Raw genomic sequence first — 16,248 nt, 5'->3', positions numbered from 1 at the left:
CCTCGGCCTCCCAGAGAGCTAGGATTACAGGCGTGAGCCACCGCGCCCGGCCACAATATGACTTTATATGACCTTGATATTTAAAAACTATTGGGCCAGGCATGGTGGGTCACACCTGTAATCCCAGCACTTTGGGAGGCCAAGGTGGGAAGATCACTTGAGGACAGGAGTTTGAGATTAGCCTGGGCAATATGGCAAGATCTCATCTCTACAAAAAAATAAAATCAGCTGGGTGTGGTGGCATGTACCTGTAGTCTCAGCTACTCAGGAGAATGAGGTGGGAGGATCACAAATAAACATGCACCTCCTCCTCAGCCCCTCAACTCCTCCAAAAACTAACAGGAAGGCTTTCCTGGCACTAGCAGATATAAAAATATCATCTTGAAAAAGTTAAGTTTCTTGACTGACAGAGTTTTAGGTAACCATGACATTCAAGTCCTTTATTTCCATAAGGGAGCAGCCCTAGTAGATCCCGAAATTTTGGTGGTCATGGGCCATACAGATTTTCCCCACATTGTGGAAATTATCCAAGACATAGAAGTCATAGGAAAATAAACAGGTTTGAGGCTGTTAACAGTTAAAATCTGTTAATTTTCTTAACAGATACCAGAGTTTGAGGCTGCAGTGAGCTATGATTGGGCCACCGCACTCCAGCTTGGGTGACAGAGAAAGACTCTCTTAAAAACAGCAACAACAACAAAAAAAAAAACAACAAAAACAGGCCAGGTGCGGTGGCTCACAACTACAATCCTAGCACTCTGGGAGGCCAAGGTGGAAGGATCGCTTGAGCTCAGGAGTTCCAGACCAGCCTGAGCAAGAGCGGGACCCCCGTCTCTACTAAAAATAGAAAAAATCAGCCAGGCATGGTGGCAGGTGGCTGCAGTCCCAGCTACTCGGGAGGCTGAGGCAGGAGGATTGCTTTAGCCTAGGAGTTTGAGGTTGCTGTGAGCCAGGCTGATGCCATGGCACTCTAGCCCAGGCAACAGAGCAAGACTTTGTCTCAAAAAAATAAAATTAAATTTAAAAAACAAACAAACAAAAACAAAACACTATTAAGAATTAACAGGGCCAGGCGTGGTGGCTCACGCCTGTAATCCTAGCACTCCAAGAGGCCAAGGTGGGAGGATAGCTCGAGGTCAGGAGTTCCAGATGAGCCTGAGCAAGAGTGAGACCCCGTCTCTACTAAAAATAGAAAGAAATTAGCTGGACAACTAAAAATATATGTAGAAAAACTTAGCTGGGCATGGTGGCACATGCCTGTAGTCCCAGCTACTCGGGAGGCTGAGGCAGTAGGATTGCTTGAGCTCAGGAGTTTGAGGTTGCCATGAGCTAGGCTGACGCCACGGCACTCTAGCCCAAGCAACAGAGCGAGACTCTGTCTCGGGGGAAAAAAAAAAAAAGAATTAACAGGCAATTTCTTTCATCTAGTTATTTTAAAAGTTTCCTAAGCATATGTCAAATTTAAGACAAGAGAAATCAAGGTGCCAAATAAGCAGAAATTACTCCTAAAATTAGGGTAAAAAGCAAAATCAAGCTTACCCCAAGACAGCAGAATCCCAGCTGTCCCAGTGATTATCAGAAATCAAGGTGTCAAATAATGGTAACTCATTAAAGTGTTATTATTGTGCCGCTGAGACAGCATGGGGAAATTTCATTATGACAAACAGCAACGCAATTTTTAAAAGATCTCTAAAGTGAGTCTTGGGCATCATATAGGTAGCTTAACTATGGAATTCTTTTGATAAAAATTTTTTTCACAACCATTTTAAGTAAAATGTGTAAGTTCCTTTCAAAAATTGTTTTCCTCACCATTTCCTCGGATAGAAATCCCTAAACTTCTCAGGTTGAGAATAAACCTTTCTTTTGAAAGTATTCAATGGTGCCTCAAACATGAATTAGGCATTCACAAAGGAATAAGAACAAATCCACAAATATTAAATTACAAAACAACTGCTTGTAGATTCCCACTACAGAAAATCAACATCTATAAAAATTACCACTTGGATTCTTCCTCCCTGTTTATTTTCCTATGACTTCTATGTCTTGGATAATTTCCACAATGTGGGGAAAGTCTGTGTGGCCCATGACCACCAAAATTTCGGGATCTACTAGGGCTGCTTCCTCATGGAAATAAAGGACTTGAATGTCATGGTTACCTAAAACTCTGTCAGCCAAGAAACTTAACTTTTTCAAGATGATATTTTTATATCTGCTAGTGCCAGGAAAGCCTTCTGTTAGTTTTTGGAGGAGTTGAGGGGTTGAGGAGGAGGTACGTTTCTTTCATAATAAGCAGAAACTGCATTTAATCAAAATCACATGTACTCTAATTGTAGAAGATTCTAGGAGTAATCTTTTTCTTTTTATTATTATTTTGAGACAGAGTATTGTTCTGTCACCCTAGCTAGAGTGCAGTGGTGTCACCACAGCTCACTGCAACCTCAAACTCCTGGCCTCAAGCGATCCTCCTGCCTCAGCCTCCCGAGTAGCTGGGACTACAGGTACATGTCACCGTACCCAGCTAGTTTTTCTAATTTTTGTAGAAATGGGGGTCTCGCTTTCGCTCAGGCTGGTCTCAAACTCCTGACCTCAAGCAACGCTCCTGCCTTTGTCTTCCAGAGTGCTAGGATTATAGGCATGAGCTACTGCGCCAGGCCAATATTTTAAAATAATAGCATCAAAAGATGGCTTATCATATTCCTTTGATTAATTATATGCAGAAAACGCTCACTGAGGCCCTTTGATAATACACAGGCACATCTTTACTAGAAAAGATGTTTGCTTAATCCAAATAAAAACCACCATCTTAATTTTACATTCATATAGCTTTTAGGTCTTCCCTGCAACCCAGACAGGGTCTTGCTCTGTTGCCCAGGCTGGAGTGCAGTGGCACAATCATAGCTCACCATAACCTTGAACTTCTGGGCTCAAATAATTCTCCTACCTCAGCCTCCCAAGTAGCTGGAACTACAGGCATATGCCACCAAGCTCAGCTATTCAGCTTTTAGTTTTAAAAGAATTTTCGCAAACACTGTCTCATTCGATTCACCTCAAGACAACATGGAAAATGGCTAAGAGATTGAAAACAAAACAAAACTCTATCTTTAAAAATTATTGAATGTTGTACCAAAATCATAAGGAGAAATTCAGAATATTAATGGACTCCGCACAATAAAGCCAGCATACTATTTCCAAATAAAATTACTGGTTTCGCATACATATGCTCCTTTTCAATATTTAATATTTAAATTGAAATAGAATTTTGAATTTTAGAATGATCTTGGGAATACATTTCTTTTATAGGGGCTACTGCTAATGTCACACTAAATTATTCAATTTCTAATATATTGAGAAAATTTAAATCATAGAGTCATCTCATTAAAACTTTTCCTATAGTGCACAAGTTATTTTGGAATGAATGCCCAGGAGAACAAAAACAGCAAAGGTAGCGTGTTCATCTATTTTGTGTTGCAATAAAGGCAATAACTGGAGCTGGGTAGTTTATAAAGAAAAGAGGTTTATTTGGCTCACAGTTCTGCAGACTGTACAAGAAGCATGGCACCAGCGTCTGCTTCTAGTGAGGGCTTCAGGGAGCTTACAATCAAGGTAGAAGGTGAAGGGGGAACAGGCATGTCACATGGCAAAAGAAAGAGAGGAGAGATGCCAGGCTCTTTTAGACAACCAGCTCTCCTGAGAACTAACAGTGTGAGAACTCACTCATTACTATGGGGAGGGCACCAAGCCATTCATGAGGGATCGACCCTCATGACCCAAACACCTCCCACCAGGCCCCACCTCCAACACTGGAGATCAAATTTCAACATGAAATTTGGAGAGGCCAAACATCCAGCTAGAAGGAGAGTACAGACCCCTACTGTATTTATGTCAGGAATTATTCTAACACCAACCATCAAGATTAAAGGGAAGAAAAAAAGCCTTCAAATATCACAGATTTCTCCCATAAAATCTGTTTTACAGTATTGTAAATGATTTTAACTGAAAAATTTACATGCCCAATGCTTGGCTGATTCCTACAAAGAAGTTTAATTAGAATATGTCTGAGCCTTTAAGGAGCTGTAGCCTAAAATAAACACTATAGATATGAAGAACGTATAAAAAATAAGAGTATTATGATTCAAGAAGTTTTAATTCAACAAAATATAATTCAGATAAATACATAAATAGGATAGCAGAAGTGCTTGCTGGAAAAAAGCCCTGGATTCAAGTCAGATAGATCTAGGTCTGAATGCTGATTCCTTCACTACTTAGCTATTTGATATTAGACAAGTTACTTAACCACTCTGTGCCTCAATTTCCCTATCTGTAAAATTAGGATTATGATGCTAATCTCATATGTATGTGAGGATAAAATAAGATAAAGTATATAAAGTGTTTATCAGCATATGTGGCACAAATTAACGCTGAAAAATGTTAGCTATCACCACCATTATAAAATAGAACTCCTATTGTTCGAGCGTGTGTGTGTGTGTGTGTGTGTGTGTGTGTGTGTGTGTATGTGTGAGAGCGAAAGACAGACACAGAGAAAGAGAAAGAACATGCACATGCATGTGCAAAACAGATCAATACATGGAACTTATAAGAATGAGCATAAGGGCCTCCCGGGAAAGAAGGAACAGAAACCCCCAAGCTTTTCTTTTAGATGTTGAAAATTACTAAAACCTGTCAGGGAAGCCCTACAGAAGTCCAGCAGCAAGAAAAGGCAATCAAGGCCCATCCAATGACATCAGAACAGAAAAAGACAGGTCTATTGTTTCAAGTGTCCTGTCCAGCCATCCTAAGGGCAGGTGGTATACTGAGGAAATAACTGTGAATTGAACTGAATGAGCTGGAATGATGGCAGCCCAGGTCAACTGTAAAGTACAACACTCTTGGTTTACCATGACTAGGTTATTTTGCTTGCTTGTTTTTTGTTTGGAGGTGGGGAAGTGGTAACACATACTGCAAACTGTCATCTTTTCTCCTTTAAGTAACTTTCCAAAGTAACATTGCTAGTATATAGTAGTGGCAGGATTCAAATACCTATCTGCCAGACTTCAGAATACAATACTGAAACACTAACCAATAAAATGTACTGCCCTTTTTGGCAATCCATGGGCAGAAAAATGAGTTCATATTAATTTTACATATGTATGGTAGCAGAACTCAGATGATATACTCTAATTTGCAGGAGATGAGCTCATGGGAATTGTTTTCAAACAATCAGAGTTTACCAATGGTAACTGACAAAACAAAACAAAAAAAACCTAATACAAAAGAGAATCCTAAGAAATCATGAACTAAAAGATAGCATAGTCTCAGGCAAGTTCATTTTAATCTAAACCTCAGTTTCCTCTTCTGTAAAACAATACTTACCTTATCTCTCAGGATAGTAGGGGGAAAATAAAGCACATAAAGCACCTACAATAATAATTACTACTTGGTGATCCTCACAGTAAGTGGTAGCTTCTATCATCATCATCATGCCTCAATAATTTGATATTAATTTTGAATATCAAGACTGCATGCTTCAATAATAAAATTACTCAATTTAAGTTCTACAGTCAATACTCCTTAATGATACTCCTTAATGATAATGAAGAATGAATCGGGAAACATCTCACTGTATCTGGTCTCTGGAGGAAAAAAATGAAAACTTTGCTGATTGGTGACAGCATTTGAAATTTCTCCCTATATGTTATTTTAATAACTAAAAATTATTTTTAGAATTCATATTCCATTCTATTCACTGATATGCTGCTTAATTGACATACACATTTTACTTCCGTACAGTATATTTCTCCTTTTCTAGGAATAAATTATCTTTAGAAATAAAGGAAAAGTTTGTACAATGTATTTGCAACCCTGCAGTTGAATTTTTTTCCAAGAACTTAAAACCACCAAAAATCTGTTATCTCAGCTTAAGTCCCACTGCTGGAAAGAGATCCAAAGATTATATCTACCCATTGTTTAAAGATACAAAGAAATCAACAATATAGAAGAAAAATGTATGCTTCATGCATTCATCTTCACTCAAGGAAAAAATAAAAAATGGGAACCCTGCAAAGGAGTTCTGGTTGGACTTGAGGAAAGTGAGCAAAATAAAATATGCTTAAGTAAAACAGAAAAATATGTGAGGTATGACCCATCTATGCCTATTTTGTTAAGAGTTTTTATCATAAAAGTGTGCTGGATTTTGTGAAATACTTTTTCTGCGTCTCTTGAGAGAATCATATGGTCTTTGTTCTTGCTTTTATTTATATGGTGTATTACGTTTACAGATTTGTGTATGTTGAACCATCCCTGCATCTCTGGGATAAAGCTCACCTGGTCATGACGAATTATTTTTTTGATATGCTGTTGAATTCGGTTTGCTAAGATTTTGTTGAGAACTTTTGCATCTATATTCATAAGGGATATTGGTCTGTTGTTTTTTTTGTTGTGTCCTTTCCTGGCTTTGGTATCAAGATGATACTACTGGCTTCATAGAATGAGTTGGGGAGGATTCCATCCTTCTCAATGTTGTGGAATAATTTCTGTAATATAGGTAAGAGCTCTTCTTTGTAAGTTTGGTAAAATTCAGGGGTGAACTCATCTGGTCCTGGACATTTTTTATTAAAAGATATTTTATTGCTGCTTCAATTTCTGTTCTTGATATTGGTCTGTTGAGGAATTCTATTTCTTCCTGATTGAGCCTAGGGAGGTTGTGTATTTCTAAGAATTTGTCCATTTCCTCCACATTTTGTAGTTTTTGGGCATAGAGATTTTTATAATATTCAAAGATGTTTTATTTCTGTGATATCTGTTGTGACCTCTCCTTTTTCATTTCTAATTGAGTTTATTAGAGTCCTTTCCTTTCTAGTTCTTGTCAATCTAGCTGTGAATTTTGTTTATTTTTTCAAAAAACCAACTTTTGGCTCAAAATTATTGAAGTCATATATGATAAGCCCACAGACAATATTATACTAAACAGGGAAAAATTGAAAGCATTCCCACTTAGAACTGGAACCAGACAAGGCTGCCCACTAACTCCACTTCTATTCAACATAGTGCTGGAAGTCCTTGCCAGAGGAATCAGACAAGAGTGGAGAATTAACAGTGTCTAAATGGCGGCAGAAGAGTCAAACTTTCACTGTTTGCTGATGGTATTATATCTAGAAAATCCCAAGGATTCAACCAAGAGACTCTTGGAGCTGATAAATGAATTCAATAAAGTCTCAGGATACATTTATGCACACAAATCAGTGGCATTCATATACGCCGATAACAGGCGAAAATCAAATCGAAGACTCAACACCTTTTGCAAGAGCATTAAAGAAAATTAAATATTTAGGAATATATTTAACTAAGGAGGTGAGAGACCTATATTGGGAGAACTATGTAACACTGAGAAAAGAAACTGTGGAAGATGTAAACAGATGGAAAACCCTACCATGCTCATGGGATTGGTAGAATCAAGATTGTTAAAATGCCCATACTACCTAAAGTCATCTACAGAATTAATGCAATCCCTATCAAAATACCATCATCATTCTTTGCAGATCTAGAAAAAATAATTCTACACTTTGCATGGAACCAGAGAAGACCTCGTATAGCCAAAGCAATCTTAAGCAAAAAGAACAAATTGGGAGGCATCAGTCTACCAGACTTCAAGCTTTACTACAAGGCTATAGTAACCAAAACAGCATGGTACAAGAACAGAAAACAAGAACAGAGACATAGACCTTTGGAACAGGACCATCCTCATATTGTCATCTAATCTTTGACAAAGCAGACAAAAATATACACTGGGGAAAAGAATCTCTTTTCAATAAATGGTGCTGGGAAAACTGGATAGCTACATGCAGAAGACCGAAACTGGATCCACACCTCTTACCTCTCACAAAAATCAATTCAAGATGGATAACAGACTTAAACCTAAGGCATGAAACCTTAAGAATTCTAGAAGAAAATATTAGGGAAACTCTTATAGACATCAGTCTAGACAAAGAATTTATGAAAATGACCTCCAAAGAAATCACAGCAGCAACAAAAATAATAAAAGAGACCTGATCAAATTAAAAAGCTTCTGCACAGCCAAGGAAACTATCATTAGAGCGAATAGACAACCTACAGAATGGGAGAAAACATTTGCATGCTACACATCAGATAAAGGGCTGATACAAGAATCTATATAAAGCTTAAGAAAATTAACAAGAAAAAAATCAAACCACTCCATCAATAAATGGGCAAAGGAAATGAATAGAAACTTCTCAAAAGAAGACAGAATAATGGCCAGCAAACATATAAAAAAGTGCTCAACATCTCTAATCATCAGGGAAATACAAATCGAAACCACAATGAGGTATCACCTAACCCCGGTGAGATTGGCCTCTATCAAAAAAACACAAAACAACAAATGCTGGCATGGATGGGGAGAGACTGGAATACTCTTACGCCACTTGGGGCACTGCACTGCAAATTAGTACCTCTGTGGAAAGAAATTTGGACATAGCTCAAAGAACTAAAAATAGAAATACCATTTGATCCAGCAATTCCTCTACTAGGCATCTACCCAAAGGAAAAAAAGACACTTTACAATAAAGACATCTGTACTCGAATGTTTATGGCAGCACAATTCACAATTGCAAAGATGTGGAAACAACCCAAGTGCCCATCAGTACATGAGTGGATTAATAAAATGTGGTATATGTATACCATGGAAAACTACTCAACCATAAAAAACAATGGTGAACTAGCACCTCTTATATTATCCTGGGCAGAGTTAGAGCCCATCCTTCGAAGTGAAGTATCACAAGAATGGAAAAACAAGCACCACATGTACTCACCATCAAATTGGTACTAACTGATCAACACTTAGGTGCTCACATGGAAGTAGTATTCATTAGGTGCCAGGCAGGTGGGAGCGGGGTGGTGGGGTTGGGTAAACTCACAACTGACGGGTAAAAGGAGTACACTGTATGGGGGATGGGCATGCTTGTAGCTCTGGCTTAGACAAGGCAAAGGCATTATATGTTACCAAATTTTTTGTACCCTCATAATATTCTGAAATTAAAAAAAAAAGTCAAAATTAAAAGAAAACAAACAGAAAAATCTAGCCCTGTAATCTAAATAATTACTGATTAATCCTTTAAAAAGTCATCTCAGTTAAACATATAGAAATTAGTTCTACTTAATAACATCTTCTATGATTACTGAGAGGGCTGGCCCTTATTAAATAACATGAAATAGGCCATTTTCCTTATATGTACATTTAGCTACTTTCACTGAATATAGAAGTCTTCATCCAGAAACAACCTGGTATAATTTACTGCATTTAGTTGTGATTCCAAAGCCCTTGCTTTTCCCACTATGCCATAAATGGGGAAATATATCAATCACTCTGGGCAGTAACTTTACACATATTATTAATATCTCATTTATTCCTTACTAAAACTTTGAACAGAAGTGCTACCCTTGCCAGCTGAGAAAAAAACACTAAGAGGTTAATTAGCATGCCCAAGGTCACACATGTCATACATAGCAGGGGCTACAGTGTTTGAATCCAGGTTGGCCTGGCACCAAAGTATTGAGATTCTGAAATACTACTAGCTCATCTTTCTTTTAAATAATAGAATAACAGAAAAATTTTTCCCCATATTTAGACTCTTTTCTGAACTAATAATACCAAGATAACTAAGACTCAGAAAATGTTTTAAACACTTAGTTATAAAGTTTAAACATACAGTACTAAGGACAAAACAGAGAGGAAAAGAAAGGCATTAAATTGTAGTGAGTTTTCTTTAGGCTGGGAAAAATCTCATGATGAATAAACCAAGAAAGAAAAGCTAACACCTGACATATCAAGAAGAATGCACTTGTGGAATCCCAAGCCAGACTGGTTTTGTGCGCGCGTGTGTGTGTGTGTGTTTTGTGCCTGTTAAAAACAACCAAAACAGGTGTTTCAACTACAACTTTGTGAAACACAAATGAACAAGTACAGACAAGTATGTGAACAAGCACAAAGTTCTCTTAAGTCACACTCAGGAATGGTATGGTGAGGCCGGGTGCGGTGGCTCACGCCTGTAATCCTAGCACTCTGGAAGGCCGAGGTGGGTAGATTATTTGAGCTCAGGAGTTCGAAACCAGCCTGAGCAAGAGCGAGACCCCGTCTCTACTAAAAATAGAAAGAAATTACTCGGACAACTAAAAATATATAGAAAAAAATTAGCCGGGCATGGTGGCACATGCCTGTAGTCCCAGCTACTCGGGAGGCTGAGGCAGAAGGATTGCTCGAGCCCAGGAGTCTGAGGTTGCTGTGAGCTAGGCTGACACCACAGCACTCACTCTAGCCTGGGCAAAAGAGTGAGACTCTGTCTCAAAAAAAAAAAAAAAAAAAAAAAAAAATGGTATGGTAAATTTATAATTTTCCTTATTCTTTGTTTTATCACAGTATTACTGAATTAGCTAATAATGCAGATTTATTAATGTATTTCTTTAGTTTATTCACCACTTATTAACAGCAGAAGTCCAAGACCAGCTTTAAATTATAGGAATGTGGCTTACACATTTATATCAGAAAGATTTTCTGTAGGTTTATCATTAGACAGCCTCACATTTACAAAGATTAAATGATTTAAAATGTTTGTACTAAGAATTTACCCAAATGGTTATAAATGACTACAAAAAATTAACATGGAAGCTTTAAACATTAGGGTTTTACAACCCAATGTTATTTCAAAAATCCTTTTACCTAGATCATAAAAAAGGTATTAGGAAGCAAATCCTAAATATAAAAATCAAGATATATTTTATAAAAAAAGGTATATTTTTGTTTCAATTAATAATGAAAAATATTTATCATAGCAAATATTTATCAAAAATATTTACCATAGCAAATGCCCTTAGTGCAACTCAAATTTTAGAAATAAAACTAATTCAAAAATTTATATATGTACTGCTTTAATCTTTACCAATCAAATAATGTTCAATTTTTCAGTAATACATGCTACAGGTTAAGATTTTTTTAAATGACCGATCTTTCGCCTAGTCTCCCATGGACAGGTAAACATTAGAGATCTTACCTTGTGCTGTTCAATGGCATCTATCCACTGCTGTCGATGATCTGGATCCTGAGCACGAAGATACCAAACGCTATCATTTACACTAATATCAAATCGACATTCATCAAAATCATGAGGCTGTGGAGAAAAGGTAGAAAATCAAAAGAAAAGCTAATTATATTCTTAGAAGTGTTATAACCCACAGGCAAAACATAAACAGACTCATCCTATGCTGGTGGGATACTTGCTATTTTTTATTTTCCTACTCAAATAACTTCTCTGAAGATGTCTCAGATAAGAGAGAACAAGGGCGTAGTTACCAAACCCAACTTTCATTCACTATTCCTACAAATAAGTTGACACAGAAACTACAAACATCTATCTCAAAAAGACAAAGCTAATATTTTTTATCAAAGGCTTTGAATTAGCTTAACTAGTAAGAATACCACCAAAAGAATAATTTTTTAAAAGGCCAAAATAAGTTTTAGGAAAGACATTTACTACTTTTTCCTTGCCCCACTATTCAAAAGTAAATTCCCAGTGTGAATAGTTTCATTAGATTTGATAAACAAAATATTCTTGATAAAATAACATTAACATTTCCCTTCAAGTATCTAAAATTAACTTCTAGGCTTATTCATGTCTTTGATAGTTACAGGCAGGAAGGCTTCCAGTGAAAAGCAAAACTAAAATGAGTATTACATAAGGCCTATGTGAGATAGCTAGAGGAAACTCTCTGCACCAAAGTGTAAACATCTAGTGAAAATGTCAACTTTTTGATTTAGTGCTTTTGAATCTTCATAAAAATATATAAAATGAAATGTTTTATATCCTTGTTTTTCCTCTAATAAATGAATTCAAATATGACAAGATCACATCACATTTACCATCTCTTTTCCAGATAGAACAGTCTATCAATTTCTACTCCAATCTTAGCCTTGGAGGGGAAATGATCCTCTCTGATCAATGTAACAATAAAATTTGCTGAACAGAATCTACATCTTGTACTTTAGTGTTTATTCTCTTACACTTTTAACATCAATCTTTGATCTCTTTGTCAGTTTATTTAGCAAAAATAATGTAAAGTAACTCCATAGTGCTCTTCAGCCTATGAAACAATTTCTCTTTTAGGATTAAGACAAGAAATCATCATTCTGACTGGCTAAAGGATACAAGTTTAATTATGAATACGGAAAGACATAAAAGATGTTTAACATTCATAAAGAAAATAATGATCATAAATTTAACTAAATACTAAATATTCAGAAATCTTCAGAAATCTAGTTATTAAGAATAGCTTCTTGGAGGAAATGAAACATATGTACTATCTGAAGAACCAAGCAAACTAAAGTAGGTGATGAGTAGCCCAGAGGTTTTTAACATATCAACTGCCATGTGAGTTGTATTTTTTTTTATTTCAGCATATTATGGGGGTACAAATGTTTAGGTTATGTATATTGCCCTTATCCCACCCGAGTCAGAGCTTCAAGCGTGTCCATCCCCCAGACGGTGCGCATCGCACCCATTAGGTGTGTATATACCCATCCCCCTTTTCCCCTGTCCCATTTGCCTGACACCTGATTAATGTTATTACTATATATGCACTTAAGTGTTGATCAGTTAATATCAATTTGATGGGTGAGTACATGTGTTGCTTGTTTTTCCATTCTTGGGATACTTCCATGTGAGTTACATTTAACTCATGCTAGTTTTGAGGCTGGGACCTTGTGAAGCATATGTAACTTACGTCTCTTCACCTTGGGAGCACAAGAACTATTTTTCAAGTTGTATATAACTCATACACAGAAAACAATAAAAAATAACAAATTTTTCATTAAATTAGAAAGTACTGTTTTGTTTTCGAAGTTTTTATTCTATTTTCACAATGAAACATTGTGGTCCCAAGGAAAAAAATTTTTTTTCTAGTGTGGCAGTCAATGTATTAAACTTTTGCTCCATGATCATTCTCAATATATTTCCAGCCACTATTCCTGAATATGCTTTATATTTTGTATTGTGTTCAATATACTCACTAAAGCTCTAGAAAAATAAAAGGAAGTAACACATATAATCCATAATTTTCTATTTTTTCTAGCAAATACTTTTCTTTGCACACAAGGGAGCCTTTTCTACCATCAACAATCTGAAAAATAGGTGGCATAGAAGAGAGAAGCACCAACTGTCAAGTGATACAGAAAATCTGTGAACAACACAGAAGTCTTAAATCCTAACAAAGTAAAAAAATGACAGAAGCCAAGTCTCAAGGCAAAGGAAATGACAGATTTGGTTAAAAGGATGTGATTAAGAGAATAAATTGAAGTGAAGATTATAAAGCTCACACCATCTTATTATACACACACACACACACACACGTGTGCGCACACACACATGTTCCCAAACATAACATATAGATTGCTTCATTCAAAGACAACTGATCCTGTATTTACTTAAAATGTTGATATTTTATTCATTATGTATTAATTTCATTTAAAAATACTGCAATAAAATATTTATCTTGAATACTTAGTTTTTTAATGCTTGTTTAAATTTTGTAATTGAGGCAAGCCCCTCATGGGTCTCACCCAAGTCTTGGCACTGACAGGTAATTATTAGAAAGAAACAAACATGTGATGAAGGCCAAAACTAGCTTAAAAAAACTTGGAGAGATGGTAGATATAAGACGTGACCTAAGGGGGAAAAAAATGTTAAAGAAGTGTTAAGGCAACAGGTGATGAAAAGTAAGCTAACAAAGGTAAGAAAAAAGAAATAGCGTTGAAAACCATATCAGAAGCAGGAATAAAAAGCAAACTAGGCTAAAAAAGTCATGGGCATGGTAAACAGATTTGAAAAAAGCACAAAATAAAAGAAATATTATAATAGGAAGACAAAGGAGATAAAGCAAATACATTAACTGCTGTTTTCAAAGATGAGAATATAACAAATGTAACAGAAAGACATACTATGCCCAGGAAAAAGAGACATGAAAAGATCAGTACAAAGATATATTCTATGAAGTTAGTTGATTTCATGAATAAAGGAAGTGCTATATAGAACAATGTTTCTCAAGCATTTTGCAATATAACACTCTACCCTCCAGAAATGAAATACTAAGGAATATGATTTTGTTTGACAGAATTTTGGGAGGCCATAAAACATTGTACTACCTAAGATTTCATTCCTCCAAGAACCAAGTGTCACTACTCCAGAGAATGCATGCTTCAGAAGAAAGCTATCTATAAAAAGGTGGGCTTCACACTTTATCATGTCAACATTTATTGTTAAGGATAAAATATATTTCAAAATGTAAAATGAATACATGGCATTTATATCTACTATCTACCAAAATAACCTTATAGGAACAAAAGAGGCATACATATACAAAGTATTGTGGCTATCCACCTACCACCATGCAATAATATTAGAGGCCCCACTCTTCACCCCCTGGAGAGATTAAATCAGACATTCCTATACAGCATAGGGTAGTAGAGGATGCTATGCCTGGAGAGGGGGACAGGGAAGCAGATAAAGAAAGCCTTCATATTAGAGGTCTCCCTCCCCTTCTCGGCACCCAGAAGGCTAGAACCCATACTTTCTCCTTCTGCTTGTAAGGAAGATCGTTCTATGAAAAGTTTAAGTAATCCAAGACAAAAGGCATATAGTAACGATATTTGAGGTTTTCACACCCAGGTGCTTTATCAGCACGAAAGTTCTAAACTGTGAAAATAAAGAAAAATCTACCTTTCGGCATTGGAAGATAGCTTCACCAAAATGAGGGTGTAATCAAGAGGGATAAGAGACAATTGAGAGCCAAAGAAGAATGCAACGCAGGAGAGAAGCAAAGGGACTTCCCAGGTAGATAATAAGGTAAAATACCAGCAAAAATGCAGAAAGTCCAAAAGTCTAGATTAGAGGAATATGATAGGTGGCTTCAGAAAGCATTTTCTTAGTGGGAGAAAAAGTAGAATGGAAAGATTATCTAAAAGATTGAACTCAGTGGACAGGGTGTAGGAAGACTTAGCTATAAATTTAAAAAAAAAGCCAACCAAATTTTTAATGAACTTTATTGAGATATAATTACCATACAACAATCAATTTAAAGTATATAATTCAATAAGTTTCTTCATTTGTATATAACCCATGAAATCATTGCCACAATCGAGCTGGAAATGTTATCATTTCCATCACCTCCAAAAAAAATCCTCATGCTCCCCTGCGCAAGTTTCCTTCCCTTTGCTACCAGCTTCAAGAAACCAAGGACCTAGTTTCTTTCACTATACATTAGTTTGCCTTTTTAATAATTTTATGTAAATGGAATCAAATAATATGTACGCTTTTGTGCCTGTTTTTGCTCAGTATGACAATTTTAAGATTCATCCATGTTTTGTCCTATCAGTAATTCATTCTTTTTTTTGTTTGTTATTCTTCTTTTTTCCAGAGATACCCTGAGCCAGAAAGTAATGCATTCTTTTTATTGCTAAGCAGAATTATACTGGGGATAACATATTTTGCTTATTCATTCACCTGTTGATAGATTGCTGTTTCTAGTTTTTGGGTATTCTGAATAAATTTGCTATGAAAATTCATGTCTTTATATGAACATAAAACTTGATTTCTTTTGACCTATTATTGGTATGGCCAAGTCATATAGTAGGTATATATTTAACTTTAAGGAAATGTCAAAAGTAGTTGTACCATTTTATAGTCTCACCAGTGGTCTATCAAAGTCCAGTTACTAGACATCCCTGCTTGAGTTTACTTCTAGACTCTATTCTGTTCAACTGATCTAAATGTCTATTCTTACTCCAACACACTGTCTTAATTATCGTTCTTAGTAGTCAGTCTTGAAATCAGGTAATGTAAGTGCTCAGACTTTACTCTTCTTTTTAAAAATTGCTTTGGTTAGTCTAGATAGTTTTCATATACATATACATTTCCAGCAACATTTTAGTATCAGGTTGCACTGATTTCATACATTTTCTATAGATTAATGTGGGAAGATGTACTATCTTAACAATACTGAGCCTATAGATCCCTAAGGTTCTGTTAAAAACAAAACCAAAATCTCTCTGTTGTAAAGAACAAATAACTTCTTTTGATCTATAGTCAAAATTCTGATTATTTTCTGTCAGCTCTATCTGCTATAAATCCCATTCTGTGAATGTTTTTTATTTCAGAGATAATTCTTTTCCGTTTTAAAATTCTCATTGTTACA

General features: G+C 36.0%; 1 protein-coding gene across 2 annotated transcripts in view; it reads right to left on the bottom strand.

The window, feature by feature from the left end:
* COL4A3BP (collagen, type IV, alpha 3 (Goodpasture antigen) binding protein) overlaps positions 1-16,248 on the bottom strand; it is a 123,327-nt gene that overhangs the window by 63,080 nt on the left and 43,999 nt on the right. For both annotated transcript variants that reach the window (XM_012664578.1, XM_012664579.1), the window contains exon 3: positions 11,058-11,174. In XM_012664578.1, the coding sequence (XP_012520032.1) occupies positions 11,058-11,174 (117 nt within the window). The remainder of the gene's footprint in view (positions 1-11,057; positions 11,175-16,248) is intronic.

The sequence above is a fragment of the Propithecus coquereli genome, unplaced genomic scaffold, assembly GCF_000956105.1.
Source record: "Propithecus coquereli isolate 6110/MARCELLA unplaced genomic scaffold, Pcoq_1.0 Scaffold9, whole genome shotgun sequence".
NCBI classification, from domain to species: domain Eukaryota; kingdom Metazoa; phylum Chordata; class Mammalia; order Primates; family Indriidae; genus Propithecus; species Propithecus coquereli.
This window is presented reverse-complemented; position numbering and strand designations above follow the sequence as displayed.